The sequence below is a fragment of the Mobula birostris genome, chromosome 32 (genome assembly GCF_030028105.1).
Source record: "Mobula birostris isolate sMobBir1 chromosome 32, sMobBir1.hap1, whole genome shotgun sequence".
In the NCBI taxonomy this organism is placed as follows: Eukaryota; Metazoa; Chordata; class Chondrichthyes; order Myliobatiformes; family Myliobatidae; genus Mobula; species Mobula birostris.
In genome coordinates, this window is record NC_092401.1 from 24,564,969 (window position 1) to 24,585,631 (window position 20,663).

Genomic DNA, 20,663 nt, shown 5'->3' on the forward strand with positions numbered 1-20,663 from the left:
CAATAAACACAGAATGGAAGTTGGTAAATCATCATTGTTAATAAATCGCCACCCTGCTGAACGCAAACGTGAAAAGTTTTCTTTATTGTACTGTACATTAGTATACCCTTCAATTAATAAATAAAATCAGAATTATGTGTATTTTCAATTTTCAGTTTTCCTGCTCAATGCAATGGTCGGTCTGTGCAGCTGTAAAAAAAAAGGGAATTTTTGCTTTCTAGTTTTTGAATCAGCATTGTCAATGTTTTTCCTTTAGATCTAAATGAATTTCATAAAGTTGCATCCAACTTCTAAGTTCCACAATGTCATCGTTATTTATCACCTCCATGATTTCAACTGAGGCTACGTCCACATTAGACCGGATAATTTTGAAAACGACAATTTTGCGTATAAACGAGAGGCGTCCACACTAGACGTTTTTAAATATAACCTCTGTCCACATTAAAACAGATATTTGGGCAAATCTCCTCCTACTGGGCATGCGCAGGACACACAGAAAACAAGCGAAGAGGAAACGGTATACTTGGTGCGCGTTTGTCCAGTTACAGACTAGAAAAACTTAAAAGGAAATTGCCAAACGAAAGACTTGGTGCGTGTTTGTCCAGAAACATTTCCTACAGCCATAGTCTCTTCACTGATGAAAGGGACGACAGCTACAACTAAATGCAATAAGGCTTGTTACTGGGCAAAAGTGAAATTTGCTGTTACCTCGTTTGTTTGCCTTTACTTTTGCTATGTCTTTGTGTATTATTTTGCTGTATTTAACATGTGCAATAAAACGAGTTACTGGGCAAAAGTGACAATTGCATCTATTGAATGTTTGCACCAGCACTACATTAATAAAGCACCTTCTTAAATGTATAAAACATGTCTGCATCAGTGTTATGTTGTATTTCCATACAATGTTACATTAGGCTGTTACACATCTATTGTCAGATATTGTGTTGGAGGTTGCGTTCAAGAAAACAATGAAATGCTGCACTGCCGCTACCGTTTGTTCCCGCACATCATGACAGCGGTTTTAAAAATACCCTGTACACACTACACCAGATATTAGGCGTTTTCAGATTTATTCACTCTGGAGAGCGTTTCTGAAAATCTCCGTTTTCAGGGGAGGAAAATGCCGTTTCAGTGTGGATGGAGGGTCAAAACGAAGAGAAAAAGCTCCAGTTACGGATTTATCCGGTCTAGTGTGGACGTAACCTGAATCCGTTCTGTAAGTGACAGAAAACAATGCAACAGATTTACGGTTCATACAAATTGTTTATATTCCTTTCCAATTAGATGTTTCACCTAACTGAATGAAAATATCTACTGAATTTGTGGATTTGAAATTGACATGTTCTATTACTAGAACACAAATATGCAACCACAGAACTGTAAAATTAACATTTGCATCCCAATGTCCAAGAAACATTTAGTTTCTTATTTTAGTGCTTGGTAATTTGATAGTAAGTAGTCTACCTTGTTTTCACATTCTTCATTGTGTAATGTTTTACAGATGCCTCTCGGGCTCTACCAGAGTTTGTTGAAATTGGCTTGCAGGGAAAGACATTACCAGATGGTATCACTATTGAACACATCAAAGCTTTTCAGCACCTTTATCGGGAGCACTGTGAGGTGTTGTTATTTTTGTAATACATCTAATTAATATCACAAGTTTGTATAGCAAACTTAACAGTTGAAGTTTGTATGATACCCTTCTGTTTTGGGGAGAAGGCCTGTCCAGTCTATCCATCCATTCATTTCATTCTATATCCAGCACACTGGTGTTTATCCTGTCTGAACTTCATCCCAATCTCCTTCATCTAACTCTTTTGCCAAATGAAGTTTGAATGATTTATACTATGGAGTAACAAAGCTTTGTAAACCTGTACTTGAACATGCTATAAACATTTTTTATTAGTTATGTGTTTATCAAGCATCCTTCAAGCGTTTACTAGCTGTTTTACTTGGGTGTGTGTTAAGTGAAGAATGGTTTAAATATCAACAATGGGGATGTATTTTTAATGAACTATCAAGACAAGTAGTGCAATATATGACCATTTAGATACTGTGGACTGTGTGGACCCAGAGTATACCACTCAGTCTGTAATATTCTGGATGGCACAGAATGTTTTTTTAATCAAAATTATTTTAGAGGGAGATGCTGAAAGGCCTGTGATAACTGAGCCACTGGTCAACTGTGGTTAGTTTAAGTCAGCCATGAAGGAGATTATTAAGATCGGGAATCAGCAAGCATATTAGGCAGGGAGTTTGGTGAGAGCACTAGGGATTGCCACTGAGATGGAGGCATTATTGAATCCATTTCTTGGAAAATGCAACAAAAAATGCCAGGGAAACTCTAACTTTAGCTTAGAGAGTGCCAAGCCACGGATAATAACAGCTGAGTAGGAAGGTTGAGCAGTGTAAAACTATGGAATAGAGACTTAACTGCTTAGAGTGGCTGAGAGGAATGAAAGGAAAAGGAGTGTGAAAAGAAGAGAAGGGTATAGGAAGGGTAAAAAATAAAGAAAACAAAGAAGTAAGTAAATAGAATGTAAAACTAGAAATAGTCCCAGGTCCAGAGCAGCAGACAAAATATGCATGCAAATATATTCACCGAAGAGTTGCAATGGCCTGGTTGGGTAGAAGTTATTGGGATGCATTTTGTATGTCTTGAGTAAACACAGGGAATAAAAGCCACAAAAGTGGAGTGTGTGCAGAACTGAATCACAGGACCTGTGGAATAAAGCTGATGGAACTGGAGTGAATAATGAAAGTAATAGATCTACTTAAAATTAATGTGCTTGTATTTGTTAATCACATTACAAGCTAAATTACTTATTAAATAATAAACATTTTTAATTTATGCTCTCTTTCCATCTCTGTAGGCAATATTGGATGTGATGGTAAACCTACAGTTTACATTAGTTGAAACCTTGTGGAAGACATTTTGGCGATACAATTCTTCCCAGTCTAGTGATGGCTCAGCATTATCAGTGTGAGTGACAGTGAACAATCCTCGGGGGTATGGAATTCTAGAAATGATCGAAAAGAGCCAGCGTGAATGACTGGAGGATGTTGGTGTGTTGTTTTAGGCAGGCGTGAAAAAATAAGCACTTCACAATCCAACTATTAAGCACTTTAAATCAGATTTTTAGAACTTTTAATGTTTTGAAATCAAAAGGAAAACTAATAAAGGTTGAGTAATTATTAGAATTGCCCTGTAGCATGACCTGTCTTTGCCCTCTTCTCTTGCAGTCATGATGAAGCTGAGAAACGTCTCCCCAAGTCATGCCTTGTTGTACTTTGTAAGTATGAGCCCTCCCTGAAGTGGACGAAATACTGTGATAACATGCTTTACCAAGGTCTTGTGGAGATCCTTATCCCAGATGTCTTGCGGCCTATCCCGAGTGAGTATTTTCAAGAAAGATAAATAATTTGTCAAATTTGTGTTTATTGTCATATGCAAAAGTACAAGTATGACAGGTGCAATGAAAAACTGAATTGAAGCAGCATCGTAGCACAAAGTTCACAAGAAAAACATAAATATAAATAAAACAATTTTTACAAGAAAGAGCACAATTGGAACAATAGAAATAAAGTCCATTTTCGTACAAAGTGGTCATAGTGTTGCTAAAGTGTAGTGATTAGGTTTGTGTCAGTTCATTCAAGAAACAAATGGTTGAAGGGAAGTAGTTGTTCTTGAATCGGGTGGTGTGGGACTTGAGGCTTCCTCCTGCCCAGTAGCTGTGAATTTTATTTAGTAAATATTTGCGAATATTTATTTAGGATTCTCATTGGAATTTTGCATTCAGTAGCTACTGTTCATAGTGAAATGATTATCCACTCTTAATTAAAATTAACTTATTTTCAGGTGCCTTGACTCAAGCAATTCGGAATTTTGCAAAAAGTTTGGAAAGTTGGTTAACCAATGCTATGATGAATGTGCCTGAAGAAATGGTTCGTGTGAAGGTATGGCAGGTTTCTGAGATCTCTCGTATGTAACCTTATGCAAAAGAAAATGTGGTTGAAATTACTAACACTCATCAGTGTTATTATTTAAAAATTCAAGTTTAATTGTCATTCAACCATCCATGAATACAGCCAATCGAAACAACGTTACTCTGGGGCCAAGGTGCAAAACACAGTACCAACAATCACTCACAGGACAAGGCACATACGGGACATATAAAATATCAGTAGAATACAGTCACACATAAAATATGCTCCAAGACCCTGAGTCCATGAATGTTGCAGCAGTCTGTAGTCAAACGCAATACAGCTTGTCTTCTGTTGAGCAAATTCTAGAGGGGCAGCACTGACTCCAGCTTGGATGCCACACCATACTGCTTCCAGTACAGTGCACCGACTCCAATGCCTCTCTCTTAGGCGACTGTAATCAGTCAGCACTGTGGCTTGAGGCTGTTCTCGGTACGACTGAGGTCACATATCTCTTCTGCCGTCCGCCAATAGATCAGTGAATTAGATTTGCAGCATTCCACAGTACCAATGTCCAACAGGACCTTTTGGTCACAAGAAAAGCGACAAAGATATCATTCGCTGTTAGACCGCACATTGACTCCTCCAATGCCTTTCTGGCACAGGTAGCAACACAATCCACAGCAAGAACAGCTCCTTCATTTTCTCCGCCAATGAGCGGATGGAATAAAGTTTGACTAATACAAGTGTAACACCCTTGGAAAGGTTTCACTGCTAATGTAATAGTCTTTCTGTGAAAGCAGTGTTTGGGTTATAGTTAGCGATAACGGGTACTTTGGAATGTGAGCCGTCCAATGAAGTGAGTGTGTTTTCGTGGTGTGTGTCTGACACCGGGGTGAGCTGGGTCCATTGTTCAGCGGGAGATAAAGGAAGAAGTCACCGGAGAGAAGAGGTCATAGGACTCGACCCGGAGGAGGGCCATGATTCAACAAAGCCCTGGGAGATCAAAGGACGATCGGCAAAGAAGAAACCGTGAGCTCCAACTTGTGCACATTAGACTGTTTCATTAAAATGGGCCCTTTTCCTTTTCTTGCTTTTTCTTTACTAACTCTGTAGTCAAATTAATAATTATAAAGCCAAATCGCTTAATTGTATACGGTCTACTGTCTGTTATTTCATGGTACTTATTTGTAACAGAGTAACAAATCATGCAGCATCCACACAAACGGTGGGTTTTGGGTGGGCTCACACCTCAATCTCACCCGTTTGGTGGGGCCGAAGATTGTCTTCCTTAGACTTATGCAGCCCATGGAATCAGAGTGTTTCAATTGTGGGGGTATCGTCCGGGATCAATTTCGTTTGATGCTGTGTGATTGCCCTGAGCATTGACCTAGTGGGTTGTGTGTTAAGTCTGTGCTAAATTATTGTCCGGTAAAGTGATTATGGTACATGGTTATGGATACTGCCGGGGTTGAGCAGTACTGTTAAAGCTGTAGGACAAGTTACGATTGTGGGATGGAGGTTTGATAAAATTGTGGGCAAAGATTTTGTTTTAGTCCAGACTACCGCAGACGTAACGGCAGTGGAACTGCGTAGTACTATTGGGGCCCTGGGAGAGGGGGGCCATGGGCTGTCCATACTTTCTAGGAAGAGGAGAGTGTAGGGGAGCGGGCCAAATCGCATGTCGAATCTCCTGTAGCTGGGGGCGGGAAAGTTCAAAGACAGAGTGCTCTCGTTTCTGTGGGGCGAGGGGAAGGAGTGGTCTGATTTAGAATATCTAATGAGCCCCCAAGCGAAGAGTGAGAATTCTGCGTTCGTAGCTGCTCTTACCCCCCTGACGAATAAATGGAAAATACCCAGTTTCAAAGTCCCAGCTATGCTAGGCTCCGCCTGTTCTCAGGAACGAAGCCCACCTCTAAAGGGAAAGAGGAGTATGAGACTTGGGCAGAGTGAACCTCTCAGCTGTAGATGAGTGGCAGTGCTCTGAGGATGTAAAAGGACAGCAATTGGTTGAAAGTTTAAGAGGGCAGGCTGCTGACTTAGTGAGAGCTGTAAAGGCACAAAATCCCCTTGCCGCGCTTGCGGCCTACATGCAAGTAGTAGAAAAGGTGTTTGGTGCGACAGGAAGCCCAATGGAGCTCATGATGGCATTTCAGAACATTTGTCAGGAGGAGGGGAAGAGGCTTGCTGCCTACATATTTCAGCTGGAGAGGCAACTAAATTGTTTGCAGCGTTGAGGGGCCATTCAGACGGCTGAGGTGGATCAATTAAGAACAGACCAAATAGCAAAAGGCACCCAGTCCCAAAACCTGATCGCCTGGAGTCTCGGACTGTCTGGTAAGATGCGCCTCCCCCCCCGCCCCCCATTTGTTGAGCTGATCAGAGAAGTACGAGAGGAGGAGAGTCCGTCGGAGGTGCGGGAGGTCTGTCAGGAGGGTGCAGTCCTTGGTAGTGGTCCCCTGCATTGAAGTGACCATGGATAGCCCACCCAGAGAGAGGTAGAGAAGATCATGGCAGAGTTGAGAACTGAGGTGTCCACACCAGCGAGTGTGCCCCCCCCCCCCCGTATGATGGAGCTGCACTACAGTCGGGAGTGTGAACAACAGGAAACCCCTCAGAGAGTGAGCCCCCAGGTACCTAAGCAGAGGGAGACATTGGGAAAACTTAAAAGAGACCCAATGAGGGGACGGCCTGGTGTCTTGGGGGGAACAAATTCCCACAATATATCAAGGAACACCCTAAAGCAAAAAACCCTAATCCTGAAGGCTTAGTTGGGCCAAGCTCCAGTGTATCATGACGGATAGAGGGTATTTATGCTAGAGCCATACTTGACACAGGATCACAGGTCACTTTGCTGTACTGTTTGTATTTGACACATTTACCATTAGTGCCACTCAGTGCACTAGAGATTTAGGGTTGTGGTGTGGGTGATTATCCGAATTGTCAGTGAAGCTGGAGTTTTCGGAGGCAGATATGGGAGTGGCTGAGGTCCTAGATACATTAGCGCTGGTTTGTCCAGACCCTGTTGAGAGGGGCAGAGTTTCAATTCTTGTGGGGATAAATACTCCTATTGTGAGGAAGCTAACAGGAGTCTGCAAAGAGAGAGGTGGAGAGAGCTTTCTGAAGACATTGTCCGTTCACTCGGTGATTCAAGCTGTTTTCGAGGAAGTGCATGGTTGCACTGGGCCGGATTAATGAGCTTAGTTGAGGGACTGTGTGGTTCAGCCAGTCAAAGCCAATCATTTTACATACATAAGAACATAAGAAATAGGAGCAGGAGTAAGCCATCTGACCCATCGAGCCTGCCCCGCCATTCAATAAGATCATGGCTGATCTGTCTGTAAACTCAGCTCCATCTACCTACCATCTACCCGCTCAGCTCCATCTACCTACCAACTACCCATAACCTCTTAATTCCCTTACTATGTAAAAACCTATCTAACTGTTTCTTAAATGTGTTACGGCTTGAAGTAGCGAGAGTGATGGGAAACCCCAAATTTCCTGGAATTCTTGAGGCTGAGGCCATCTTGGTAGATCCTCTGGAAAACCACGAGGAGGAGTCGGGTGTGCCTGCTGGGGTACTGATGAGGCCTGAATTGCAGAAGCCCTCGGTTGTACAGGTGAACAAGGTGGCAGTGATTGTGAAGAGGGAGGTCATCTTCAAGTGGAGAATGCCCCTGGTGCATCTCTTCCCGGTGACGGTAATGTCTGGTGTCCCTGTGAGACAAGCTAGGGAGAAACTATCTGCAAAAGGGGAAAAGTTGACCGCTGAGTCATTCAACTTTGAGGACTCCCCAGAACCTGCAGGTTGGAAGAGGAAATTAATAGAGAAGATGTTGAAACTATGACATGACTTTTCTGCTGACGAGTTTGCTGTGGGTTGTTCCAAGAGCACTTGCCACACTATCCGGGTGACCGAGGACACCCCATTCAGAGAAAGGTCATGGCAGCTGGTCCCTACAGAGGTGGAAGATGTTCATCAACATTTGTGTAAGTTGAAGGAAGCTGGGATCATCACTGAGTCCAAAAGCCCCTATGCGTCCCCAATAGTAGTGACCAGGAAGAAGAATGGGAAGGTACGGATGTGTGTGGTCTATAGGACTCTGAACAGGCGTACCATCCCCAACCAGTATACGTTCCCGATGTATGGAGATGTGCTGGCCTGTCTGAGTGGTGTGAGGTGGTTCAGTGTTCTGGACTTGAGTGAATATTACCAGATCCCCGTGAGTGAGGCTGACAAAGAGAAGATGGCATTTATATGTCCATTGGGATTCTTGCAGCTCAAGAGGATGCCCTGGAGCATATCGGGAGCCCTTGTGACCTTTCAGCATATCATGGAGAAAACAGTGGGGGATATGAACTTTGCTTGAATTATTGGTGTATCTGGATGACCTCTTAGTGCTTGGGTCCACCTTGGAGGAGCATGAAGCGAGGCTACTGAAGGTGCTGGGCCACCTGAAAGCTGAAGGGTTAAAACTTTCCCTGGACAAGTGCCAGTTCTGAAGACATCTGTTAGCTATGTTGGACACATAGTAGCTACAAATCCGTCTAAGGTAGAGGCGGTGACCACATGGCCAAGGCCCCGGACGGTAAGCATTTACGCTTGTTCCTGGGTTCAGTGGGTACTATCAGAGGTTTGTGAAGGGCTACACAAAATTGAGTCACCCTTTAAATCAACTTCTATATGGTTACCCTCCCCTGGGGAAGAGGACAAAAGGAGAGGAGGGTAAAGAGTATCTTAGCCCTTCGGAGCCTTTTGGAGTGAGATGGGATGCGAAATGTGAAGAGGCCTTTCAGTCACTAAAGGAGCTGCTGACACGGGCGACTGTGCTGGCTTTTGCAGACTCCCAATGCCATATCTACTGCATACGGATGCCAGCAGAGAGGGCTAGGGGATGTCCTTTATGAGGATCAGGGCACTGGGTTGAGACCTGTTGTGTTGAGACCTGACCTGTTGTCAGCTGGAGTCTGTTACCCTCCAAGAAAAACTATCCCACGCTCAAGTTGGAGTTCCTGGCATTGAAATGGGCTGTGGTGGATAAGTTGAGTGACTAGCTCTATGGTGCCAAGTTTGAGGTAAGGACGACAACAATCCCCTAACTTATATCCTGACCTCGGCAAAATTTGATGCCATAGGGCATCGGTGGTTGGCGTCATTGTCTGCATATAATTTCAGCCTGAAGTACCGGCTGGGAAGTAGGAACATTGATGCTGATGCTTTGTCCCGATGTGTGCATGAAGGGCTGGACAGGGACGGAGAGTGGGAGAGCGTTCCTGCCCCGGGAGTGAAAGCCACGTGCCAGTTTGCCATCATGGTGAAGGCAGAGGGAAGACAAGTGCAGGATCGAGTGGTAGGTCAATTGGGAGCCTCTGATGGTGCCATTCCACAAGCTTACTGTAACCTGACTGCTCTGAAGACCAACCAGTTACCAGAATTGAATCCTGGGGAAGTGGCAGCTGCTCAGCGAGATGTCCCGGGCATCAGTATCATTTGGTCAGTGGTCGAAAAGGGGGACGTAGCCCAAGTGGGAAACACAAAACATGCCGTGGTGTCTCCATTACGGAGAGAATGGCCAAGATTGGAGTTGAGGAGATCCTATACCGGGTCATGTCGCATCCGGACCGGCCTCGGCATTTCCAGCTGGTTCTGCCTGAGAAGTATCGGAGGACTATGTTGAAGTCACTTCATGATGTTTCTGGATATTTGGGGGTTGAAAAGACCTATGGGATTGCTTAGAGATCAGTCCTACTGGCCCTGAATGAAGCTGGAAGTCGAAGGTTACTGCAAGTCATGCATTCGATGCATAAGGAGGAAGGTACTGCCTACGAGGGCCACTACGCCAGATGTGCACAAGCTTTCCCTACCAAGGGTCAGAAGGCGTCCACGGTGGCCGAAGTATTATGGGAGAAGTATTTCATTTATTATGGCCTCCTCAGACGGATACATAGTGATCAGGGACGGGATTTCGAGAGCAGGGTCATACATGAGTTACTGAGCAGGCTTGGAGTCTAGAACTATGCCTTATCACCTGCAGGGTGATCCCCAGCCTGAGAGGTTTAGTCGGACCTTGCTAGACATGCTCGGAACTTTGGAAATCAGCAAGAACAAGTGAGGTCAACATATTGGACATCTGGTCCACTGTTACAACTGTAGACGAAATGAAGCTACTGAGTACTCGCCATATTATCTGATCTTTGGGCACGAAGCAAGGTTGCCCATCGACCTTTGTTTTGGGACTGGCGAGGAAGACCTACCACCAAAGACTTATCTGAAGTATGTGTATGATATGAGAAGGGAGCTGAAAAATGCTTATTAATTATTTGAGGTTGCGGCCTGCCAAGCAGAGTCAAGGAAATAAGAGGAGGTATGATCAAAATGTTAGGTTCTCCCAACTCATGCCAGGAGACCGAGTCCTCATAAGGAAATTGAGGCTACCTCGGAAGCATAAGTTGGCTGACCACTGGGCAGCCACGCCCTATGAGGTGGAGAGTAAGATGCCGAATGTACCAGTTTTTGGGGTGAAACCAGAGGATGGGAATGAGCCTGTCAAGATTCTCCATCGGAACCACATTCTGCCTCTGGGACAAGAGGTGTGGGTTGATCCAGAGCCTGATCTGGAGCCTACATCTAGTAAGAGGACTCTGCGGCGATGCAGAGTGACTGAAGGACCAACAGCAGGAGAGAGTAGACCAATCCCTGCCCTGAATGGGATACGGACTTGGAGGATGAAGAAATGTGGGTGTGGTATATGCTGCCTTTTGCTAACTCCCCACTGAATGAGGAAGAGATTCCCAACCTTTCTCACGCTGAGTCAGGTGAAATCAGAGGGTCTATCTGTGGACAGACTGGGTTTCAGTGGAACCATGAAAGGGATGAAGTGGAGCTCAGCCAAGTGGCAGAGGGCACGAGTGATAGGCCCGGGGAGGCCTTGCCATGTAGATCAGAAGTATCCCAAGGAGTGTCTGAACCTGAAGATGTAGATAATGGGGTAAGGAGGTCTCAAAGAATCAGGAGACCACTAGATAGGCTGGCCTATGTAGCATCAGGGGAACAGAGGGTGGCACCTATCGCCTTAGTGAACAACGTCACTGCCATTTTCACCTGGGTTGGCTTTGTATGAAGGGGTGACAAATTACCTCAATGTCATGAGGATATGACTCATTTTGGTGGGGGGAGAGTGTAACACCCTGGGAAAGGTTTCACTGCTAATGTAATGGTCTTTCTGTAGAAGCAGTGTTTGGGTTGTGGTTAGCGATAACAGGTACTTTGGAATGTGAGCCATCCAATGAAGGGAGTGTGTTTTCGTGTTGTGTGCCTGACACCGGGGTGAGCTGGGTCCTTTGTTCAGCGGGAGATGAAGGGAGAAGACGCCGGAAAGAAGAGGTCATAGGACTCGACCCGGAGCGGGGCCATAATTTGACGAAGTCCGGGGAGATCGAAGAAGGATCAGCGAAGCGTAAACCGTGAGCTCCAACTTGTGTATGTTAGACTATTTCATTAAAATGGGCCCTTTTCTTTTTTTTTGCTTTTTCTTTACTAACCCTTTAGTCAAATTAATAATTATAAAGCTAAATCGTTTAATTGTATACAGTCTACTGTCTGTTATTTCATGGTACTTATTTGTAACAGGGTAACAAATCATGCAGCATCCACACAAACAGTGGGTTTCGGGGTGGGTTCACACCTCAATCTCACACATTTGGTGAGGCTGGAGATTGTCTTCCATAGTCAACGGAACCAGAGTGTTTCAGAAGTCATAATTCATATTGCAGCACAGGATTGGTCATATCGTTTGAGCCTGTATAAGTAAGTTTTAAAATTGGCTAAAGGAACTCCAGTTGTCAAAGAAAATGGGTGAAGTGAGGAAAATTGAACAATGTACATATTATAACATAATTGATCGGCTGTATTTATATTCTGTAATTAGTTGAGCAAAACATTCCATTTCGTTGAGACATAAGAAGACAAATCTGGGTTCTTGGCCACAGGAGGTTATTTAGGGAGAGTAATGAGATGATTATTCGAATAATTAGACTTACAGAATTTCAGAAGAACGTTGAAGATACAATACCTAAAGGAGGGTAGAATTGAGTAAGGTGACCACGATTTGAGTAAGGAGAACTTCTGTCTGGGATAAGGCCGTAAGACATAGGAGCATATTTGGGCCATTTGACCCATCGAGTCTGCTCTACCATTGCATCATGGCTGATATATTATCCCTCTCAACCCCATTCTCCCTATGGCCTTTGAATCTCTTACTAATCAAGAACCTATCAACCTCTGTGTTAAATATACCAAATTACTTGGCCTCCACACCCATCTATGGCAATGAATTCCACAGATTCATGACCCTCTGGCTAAAAATGAATGTCAGGAGTGTCAGGGTGGAGAAGTTAGAGTAAGGAGGAGCGTAATGTTTATGAATAGGGATTAGAATTTTAAATGGGTGACGCGTAAAGCTAATGAATTCAACATAGAAAAGAAGGTTGGGAGGCATTGTCTTTAAGAGATGGTTTCAGGAATAGAACTACTGAGGTGAAGTAAATGTTGGTAAAATTATGAAGGTGGAAATAGTCTTTGTGATAGGTTGTTAACACTGTCTAGAATTAAGTAGAAATGTGGGGTAACAATAAGGTAATGTTAAAAAGTGAGACAAAGTCACTGGAGATGTCAATCATAAAGATAATGATTATAAATGTTAAATTAAATGACCAGTTTGAGAAGGTATTCAAAGGCGCCACAGTAGTGTAGCGGTTGTTGTTCTTGTTCCTTCTTGCGCCTTGTGGCGCATCAAGTGGTATTTTTGCTGTTTCCGTAGCATTTTTTTTTATGAGGCCAAGTTGCCAGATCAGTGCTCAACACAACATGAATGGAAAGCGTGCAGGGAGCTGGCCAGATTGTACTCGGGACCATTCGCCTTGAAGTCTGGTGCTGATGCCACTATGCCACTGGCCAGTGAAAGGTCAAGGTTAGCGCGACACTGTTACGGCTCGGAGTGTTCTGGAGTTCAGAGTTCAATTCTAGTACCATCTGTAAGGAGTCTATATATCCTCCCCATGGAATGCAAGGATTTTCCCTGGGTGCCCCAGTATCCTACCACGATCTAAAGATGTACCAGTAGGTTAATTGGTTATTGTAAATTGTTCCGGGATTAAGTTAGGGTGAATTGGGTTTATTGGAAGTTGATTGAACGGTGTGCTCAAAGGGCCAGAAGAGTCTATTCTGTGCTGTATTTCTAAATAAATAAATATAGATGGAAAATTTGTTTGAAGACAGAGCATTTAAAAGGAACGGCAAAGCAATTATATTGGATAAATAAGTGCAGTGTGAACTGAAATTGGTTAAGTCATAATACTTTCATTTTGTATTACATATTTGTTTTGGATAAGTCTTGATTTTGATTTTGATTTGGATTTGTGAGTTTGAGTTGTTATCTATAGAAATATGTTTATTTGACTGTCCAAGATTTTTGATACATTTCTGTAGTTGGTATGTATTTTATAATGGAGACTATCAAAATACAATCATATATCAATCTTATAGCTATGATCATATATATTTTCTTCCTGTTTACTGCAAATCTAAAAGGAAGACTTGAAAGCTAGAAAAGTGACACATGGATTTAAAATTATAATTTGGGATGACGTGATGCCTTGAAATTGTTTCACAAGATGATAATCAAAAATTGCTTGTTATTTTAAATACATTTTTAACATGTGACTTCAGGATACAGCATGAATTTACACAACAACAAATATCATGTTACTCATTTGACCTGAAATGGTTTGAATTGTTTCATATTCTCTTGAACATGACACTGATCTCTGTACTCCGTGTAGATCGGGTGCCATCTAGGTTGGACTGCAAGTCCCACCTTCTGGCAATATAGAGATTCCATGAATGATGTTTTAAATAACACTTATTATTGTTAACACTAATTATCGAAAAGACAGGCAGGATATGCAGAGGGGTTGGGTGACTCTGTTGGTAAAAAATGAAATCAAATTATTAGTAGAAGTGATATAGGATCGGAAGGTGCAAAATTGTTGCGGGCTGGGCTAAGAAACTGAAAAGATCCTGATGTGAGTTATATACAGACCTCCAAATAGTAATAAAAGTGTGATTTACAAATTACAACTGGAGATAGGAATGCATGTCCAAAAGGTAATGTTACAATAGTCATGGGGGATTTCAGTCTGTAGGTGGATTGGGAAAATTAGGTTGGTGCTGGATCCCAAGAAGGGGAATTTGTAGAATGCCTTGTGAGATGGCTTTTGAGAACAGATCACACTAGAGGATCAGCTATTCTGGATTGGGTGTTGTGCCATGAACCAGAATTGATTAGAAAGCTTGAGGTAAAGGAATCCTTAGGAGACTGTGATCATAATATGGTAGAATTCACCCTGCAATTTGAGAAGGAGAAGCTAATGTCAGATGTATCAATATCACAGTGGAGTAAAAGGAATTATGGAAGCATGACAGAGGAGCTGGCCAAAATTGATTGGAAGGGAGCACTAGCTGTGATGATGGCAGAGCAGCAAAGACAGGAGTTTCTGGTAGAAACTTGGAAGCTGCAGGATGGGTACATCCCAAAAAAGAAGTATTCTAAAGGCAGGCCGACACAACCATGGCTGACAAGAGAAGTCAAAGCCAACATAAAAGCCAAAAAGAAGTCATATAACAGAGTAATACTAGTAGAAAGTTAGAAGATTGGGAAGCTTTAAAAAACCAACAGGCAACTAAAAAAGTCATGAAGAAGGAAAAGATGGAATATGAAGGTAAGCTAGCCAATAGTATTAAAGAGGATACCAAAAGTTTCTTCAGATACATAAAGTGTAAAAGAAAGATGAGTGTGGATATCTGACCACTGGAAAATAATGCTGGAGAGGTAGTATTGGGGGACAAGGAAATGGTGGATGAATTGAATACGTACTTTTCATTAGTCTTCACTGTGGAAGACACTAGCAGTGTGCCAGAAGTTCAAGACTGTCAAGGACCAGAAGTGAGTGAAGTTGCCATTACTAGGAAGAAGGTGTTTGTGAAACTGAAGGTCAATAAATCAGCTGTACCAGATGGTTTACACCCCAGGGTTCTGAAGGAGGTGGGTGAAGAGATTGTGGAGGCATTAGTAATGATCTTTCAAGAATCTGCATTTTGGCATGGTTCTAGAGGACTGAAAAATTGCAAACGTCACTCCACTCTTCAAGAAGAAAAAGAGGCAGAAGAAAGGAAATTACAGGCCAGTTAAACTGACCTCATTGGTTGGGAAGAAGTTGGAGTCGATTGTTAAGGATGTGGTTTTGGGGTACTTGAAGGCATATGATAAAATAGACCGAAGTCATTATGGTTTCCTTAAGGGAAAATCTTCCCTGACAAATCTGTTGGAATTCTTTGAAGAAATAACAAGCAGGATAGACAAAGGAGAATCGGTGGATGTTGTGTACTTGGATTTTCAGAAGGCCTTTGACAAGGTGCCACACATGAGGCTGCGTAGCAGTTAAGAGTACATGGTATTACAGGAAAGATACTAGCATAGATAGAGCATTGGCAGGAGGGTAAGAGTGGGAATAAAAGGAGCCTTTTCTGGTTGGCTGTCAGTGACTCATGATGTTCCACAGGGGTCTGTGTTGGGACTGCTTCTTTTTACATTATATGTCAATGATTTGGATGAAGGAATTGATGGCTTTGTGGGCAATTTTATAAATTATATGCAGATATATGAAGGGGCAGTTAGTGTTGAGGAAGCAGAGAGGCTACAGAAGGACATAGACAGATTAGGAGACTGGGCAAAGAAGTGGCAGATGGAATACAGTATCAGGAAGTTTATGGTCATGCACCTTGGTAGAAAAGCACTTTTCTAAATGGAGAAAAAAATTCAAAAATCTGAATTGCAAAAGGACTTGCGAGTCCTCATGCAGGATTCGCAGGTTGAGTCATTGGTGAGGAAAGTAAATGCAATGTTAGAATTCATTTCAAGAGAATTAGAATATAAAAGCAAGGGTGTAATGTTAAGGCTTTATAAGGCACTGGTGAGGCTTCATTTGGAATATTGTGAGCACCTTTGAGCTCCTTATCTAAGAAAAGGTGTGCTGATGTTGAAGGGATCTCAAAGGAGGTTCACAAAAATGATTCCAGGATTGAAAGGCTTATCATATGGGGAGCACTTGATGGCTCTGGGCCTGTACTTACTGGCATTCAGAAGAATGAGGGAAGATCTCCTTGAAAGCTATCGAATGTTGAAAGGCCTCAAAAGCATAGATTTAGAGAGGATGTTTACTATGGTTTACACAGCCTCAGAATAGAGGGATGTCCATTTAAAATGGAGGTGCAAAAGAATTTTTTTAACCAAAGAGTGGTGAATCTGTGGAATTTGTTGCCACAGGCAGCTGTGGAGAGGAAGTCATTGGATATATTTAAGACAAAGGTTGATAGATTCTTGATTAGTCAGGGCATGAAGGGATATGGGGAAAAGACAAGGGTTGGGGCTGAGAGTGAAATCGATCAGCCATGATGAAATGGCGGAGCAGACTCAATGGGTCAAATGGCTGAATTCTGCTTCTTTGTCTTATGGTCTTAGGATCTCATTAATAAATTATAATGTATGATATAATTGCTTCGTAAACATAATTACTTTTCAATTCTAATTCTCACAGGTGGCAGCAGCAAGTGCCTTTGCACAGACTTTGAGACGCTACACGTCGCTGAACCATCTTGCTCAGGCAGCCCGTGCTGTACTGCAGAATACTGCACAGATTAACCAGATGCTGAGTGATCTAAACCGAGTAGATTTTGCAAATGTTCAGGTAATTAGCATTGCACTAAAAGAAGGTTGCAGGTTTAACTCAAGCAGAGTTAAGAGAATATTATGTAACCTTAAGTATACATGGTCTGGGGAAACTCCATCTAAGCATTATCTGTTGACTCTTGCTGGGAAGTTCATGGTATAGGAATGGTTTGATCAACTTTCATATCCCATGGTAGCATTTCATCCAAACACAAAGATAGGGATTGGTAATGAGGATAGGTTCAAAGCCCTCAAATAATAGAGAAAGCTTTACACATTGCAACACTCTTTCAGGGGAAGAAAGGTAAAAAAAAAAATTGGGGAAGCATTGGGTCCTCTGAGCACTCTTAAGATAAATAGAGTAGATGGGGATGTGATAGTTGTAATGTGAAACCAGTCAAAATTTATCAAAGACCCCAGCAACCCTGACATTTTCTCTTCTCCCCGCCCATTGGGCAGGAGATACAAAAGCCTGGCTCAAGGACAACTTCAATCCTGTTGTTATAAGAGTATTAAATGGTTCCTAATATGATAAGATGCAATCTTGACCACACAGTTTGCCTCATTATGACCTTGCATGTTGTTGTTTACTTGCACTGCAGTTTCTCTAACTATCATTTTATTCGGCACCACTATTGTTTTACCTTGTACTACCTCAATCTTTATGAACATTGAGCAAATCGAGTTTTTCAATGTGCCAACGTACATGTAACAATAATAAACCACTTTACCAATTTCAGTAAGTGCACTACCTTTTGGTTGTGTTGGAATGAAATTTTATATCAGTACAGTAACTGAAGAATATTAATGGTAATTATTAAAGACTTTCAATAATGTAGCACTTTCATCAAGTCTCTGAATGTGGTACATTTTAACTACAGTTGTAGTTATAGTGTAGTACGTCAAAGTCCAAGAAATATCAGTGAAATCTGTTTTTCATAGTATGGATTTGCAAAAAATACTGAGCATGGGATAACTCTCTCAGTAACATTGTCCATTTCAACTACCAGATTAGGCTGGAAGTCAGGTAGTAATTTCTGGTGAATGATCACAGAATTCTGTTATAATGTGATAAAGTAATATAAATCTGTGAAGTCCTGGACTGGAGCTTGAGCTCACAAATATCCTAATCTCTATCAACCAAATTCAGCTGTCATGTGATATCAGATTTGTACTACTATATTCATTCAAGATCTGAGGGTACCTTCATGAAGAGTTCATGTGTAATGAAAATGCTTAGCAGAACTAAATTTGCTGTAGATAATATTATTGCAGGGGCAGTTGTAGCTAGATCGACATGTAGCATTTGGAAATATCTCTTAATAGTTCAGGAGCAAATCTACATACTTCAAAATATCCTTTTGTTTTTCATAGGAGCAGGCCTCATGGGTATGTCGTTGTGAGGATGGTGTAGTGCAAAGGCTGGAGCAGGACTTTAAGATGACTTTGCAGCAGCAGAACTCCCTGGAGCAATGGGCATCTTGGTTAGATGGTGTGGTGACCCAGGTCCTCAAACCCTATCATGGTTGCCCCAGTTTTCCCAAAGCAGCCAAACAATTCCTGCTCAAATGGTCTTTCTACAGGTAGGTTTTATATTCTTTATCTCCCCGGAGCAAGTTATCAAGGGATCTATTAACACAAAGAGATTCTGCGCATGCTGGAAATCTTAAGCAATGCTCAAAAAAAGTGGAGGAACTCAGCAGGTCAGGCTTCATCTATGGAAGGGAATAAACAGGTGACGTTTCAGGCACTGAAAGGTCTCAGCCTGAAACATTGATTCCGTAGATACTGCCTGACTTGCTGAGTTCCTCCAGCATTTTGTTTGTGTTATTAAAGGATCTGATTGGGAGGATCCATGTATCATGAAAAATAAGTTAGCTATTTGTGTTAACTGAATTGGAATATATCATCAATGCTTATCAGTCACTTGTTGCAAAAAAGTTATTTTTATCCTGCATAATTTAGTTTCATATACTTCATCATTTAAGGCACTTGGATTTCATGCACAGGATCATTGATGAGTAAATTTCAAAGCTTTTGTGAAGTATTAGCAATGTGACCAGGAGTCTTTGGCTTGAGAGTCTTCAGCGAGGAGACTACACCACCGTTGGAGAGGGGGAGAAGTGACGAGAAAATGACCGCTAGGCTGATTCAGTTTGCTGCGTGCATGATGTGGGAGGTGAGGGATGGTGCCTCTGGCTCCTACAACTATGGAAAATGTGTCCAGATTCAGCTTCTGAAGGACCATGTTGCAGCACTGGAGAAGCAACTGGATGACCTCAAGTTCATCCGGGAAAACGAGAATTTTCTGGACAGGACCTACAACAAGGTCATTACACTGAGGATACCGGAAGAGAGAAGGGGGGGCGACGATGAGGAAGGAAAGGATGCTTGAAGTACAGGAGACCCCGGGGGATGTACCTCTCGTAAACAGGTTCACCCTCTTGGAAGCTGTCGGGACAGAAGGCACTGCCAGTCTGAGAGGCAGTCAGGTCTACGAGTCGAAAATTGGCTCTGAAGCAAAGCCGAGGAGACAGACGTCAGGCAGAGCCGTGGTAGTAGGGGACTCCATATCGAGAGGTACAGAAAGGGGTTTCTGCGGCAACAGTCAAGATTTAAGGATGGTGTGTTGCTTCCCTGGTGCCAGATCCAGGACATCACGGACCGATTGCAGGGAATCCTCAAGGGTGAAGCTGAACATCCGGAAGTGGTGGTGCATGTCGGCACAAATAACGTAGGGAAGAAGAGGAAAGACATTCTACAGAGTAACTTCAGAGAACTCAGAAGAAGGCTGAAAAGCAGGACTTCCAGGGTGGTTCTCCGGTTTGCTTCCAGTTCCTTGTGCTGGAGAGGGCAGGAACAGGGAGATAATGGATCTGAATGTGTGACTGAGGAACTGGTGCAGGAAGCAAAGATTTACATTCTTGGACCACTGGGGTATGTTTTGGGGTAAGGGTGAATTGTACAAAAGGGACGGGTTGCACCTTAATAGGCGGGGCACCAGATATGAGAGATCAGACTAAGAAGATGGGGGAAAGGAGGAAGAAGTACAAAGTAGCAGGTGATAAGTGAAACCAGGAGAGGGGAGGGGTGAAGAAAAGAGCTGGGAAGTCAATTGATGAAAGAGATAAAGGGTTGGAGAAGGGGAAGAGGACAGAAAGCCATGGAAGAAAAGGAAGGGGAGGAGCACCAGAGAGAACGATGGGCAGATAAGGAGATAAGGTGAGTGAGGGAAATGGGAATTCCTCTGTCTCCACCACATTTGCTCTCAGGATGAGGCTTTCCATTCCAGAACTAATGAGATGTCCTCCTTTTTCAAAGAAAGGAGCTTCCCTTCCTCCACCATCAACGCTGCCCTCAACCCATCCATCCGCCATCCCACCAGAGATAAGGTTCCTCTTGTCCTCACTTACCCCACCAGCCTCTGCATCCAGCACATAATCCTCTGTAACTTCCACCATCTCCAATAGGATCCCTCCACCAAGCTCATCTTTCCTTCCCCCATTTTCCACCTGCCGCAGGGATCCCCTTGTCCATTCATACCTCTCACTGATCTCCATATTGTACTTGTCCTTGCAAGCGTTACAAGTGTCACATCTGCCCCTACACCTCCTCCCTTACTACCGTTCAGGGCCCCAAACAGACCTTCCAGTTGTGGTGACACTTCACTTGTGAGTCTGTTGGGGTTATCTACTATATCCAGTGCTCCTGGTGTGGCCTTCTGTACATTGGTGAGACTCAATGTAGATTGAGAGACTGCTTCACCAAGCACCTACGCTCTGCCCACCAGAACATGCTGGATCTCCTAGATGCCACCCATTTCAATTTCACTTCTCATTGCCATTCCAACATATCTGTCTATGGCCTCCTTTACTACTCTGATACGACCACATGCAGGTTGGAGGAGCAACACCTTATATTCAGTCTGGGCAGGCTCCAACCTGATGGATTTCT

General features: G+C 43.0%; 1 protein-coding gene across 5 annotated transcripts in view; it reads left to right on the forward strand.

The window, feature by feature from the left end:
• rfx1a (regulatory factor X, 1a (influences HLA class II expression)) overlaps nt 1-20,663 on the forward strand; it is a 220,522-nt gene that overhangs the window by 177,413 nt on the left and 22,446 nt on the right. For all 5 annotated transcript variants that reach the window (XM_072248521.1, XM_072248522.1, XM_072248524.1 and 2 more), the window contains 6 exons: nt 1,502-1,620; nt 2,874-2,983; nt 3,244-3,395; nt 3,860-3,957; nt 16,579-16,728; nt 18,084-18,292. In XM_072248521.1, coding sequence (XP_072104622.1) covers nt 1,502-1,620; nt 2,874-2,983; nt 3,244-3,395; nt 3,860-3,957; nt 16,579-16,728; nt 18,084-18,292 — 838 coding nt within the window. The remainder of the gene's footprint in view (nt 1-1,501; nt 1,621-2,873; nt 2,984-3,243; nt 3,396-3,859; nt 3,958-16,578; nt 16,729-18,083; nt 18,293-20,663) is intronic.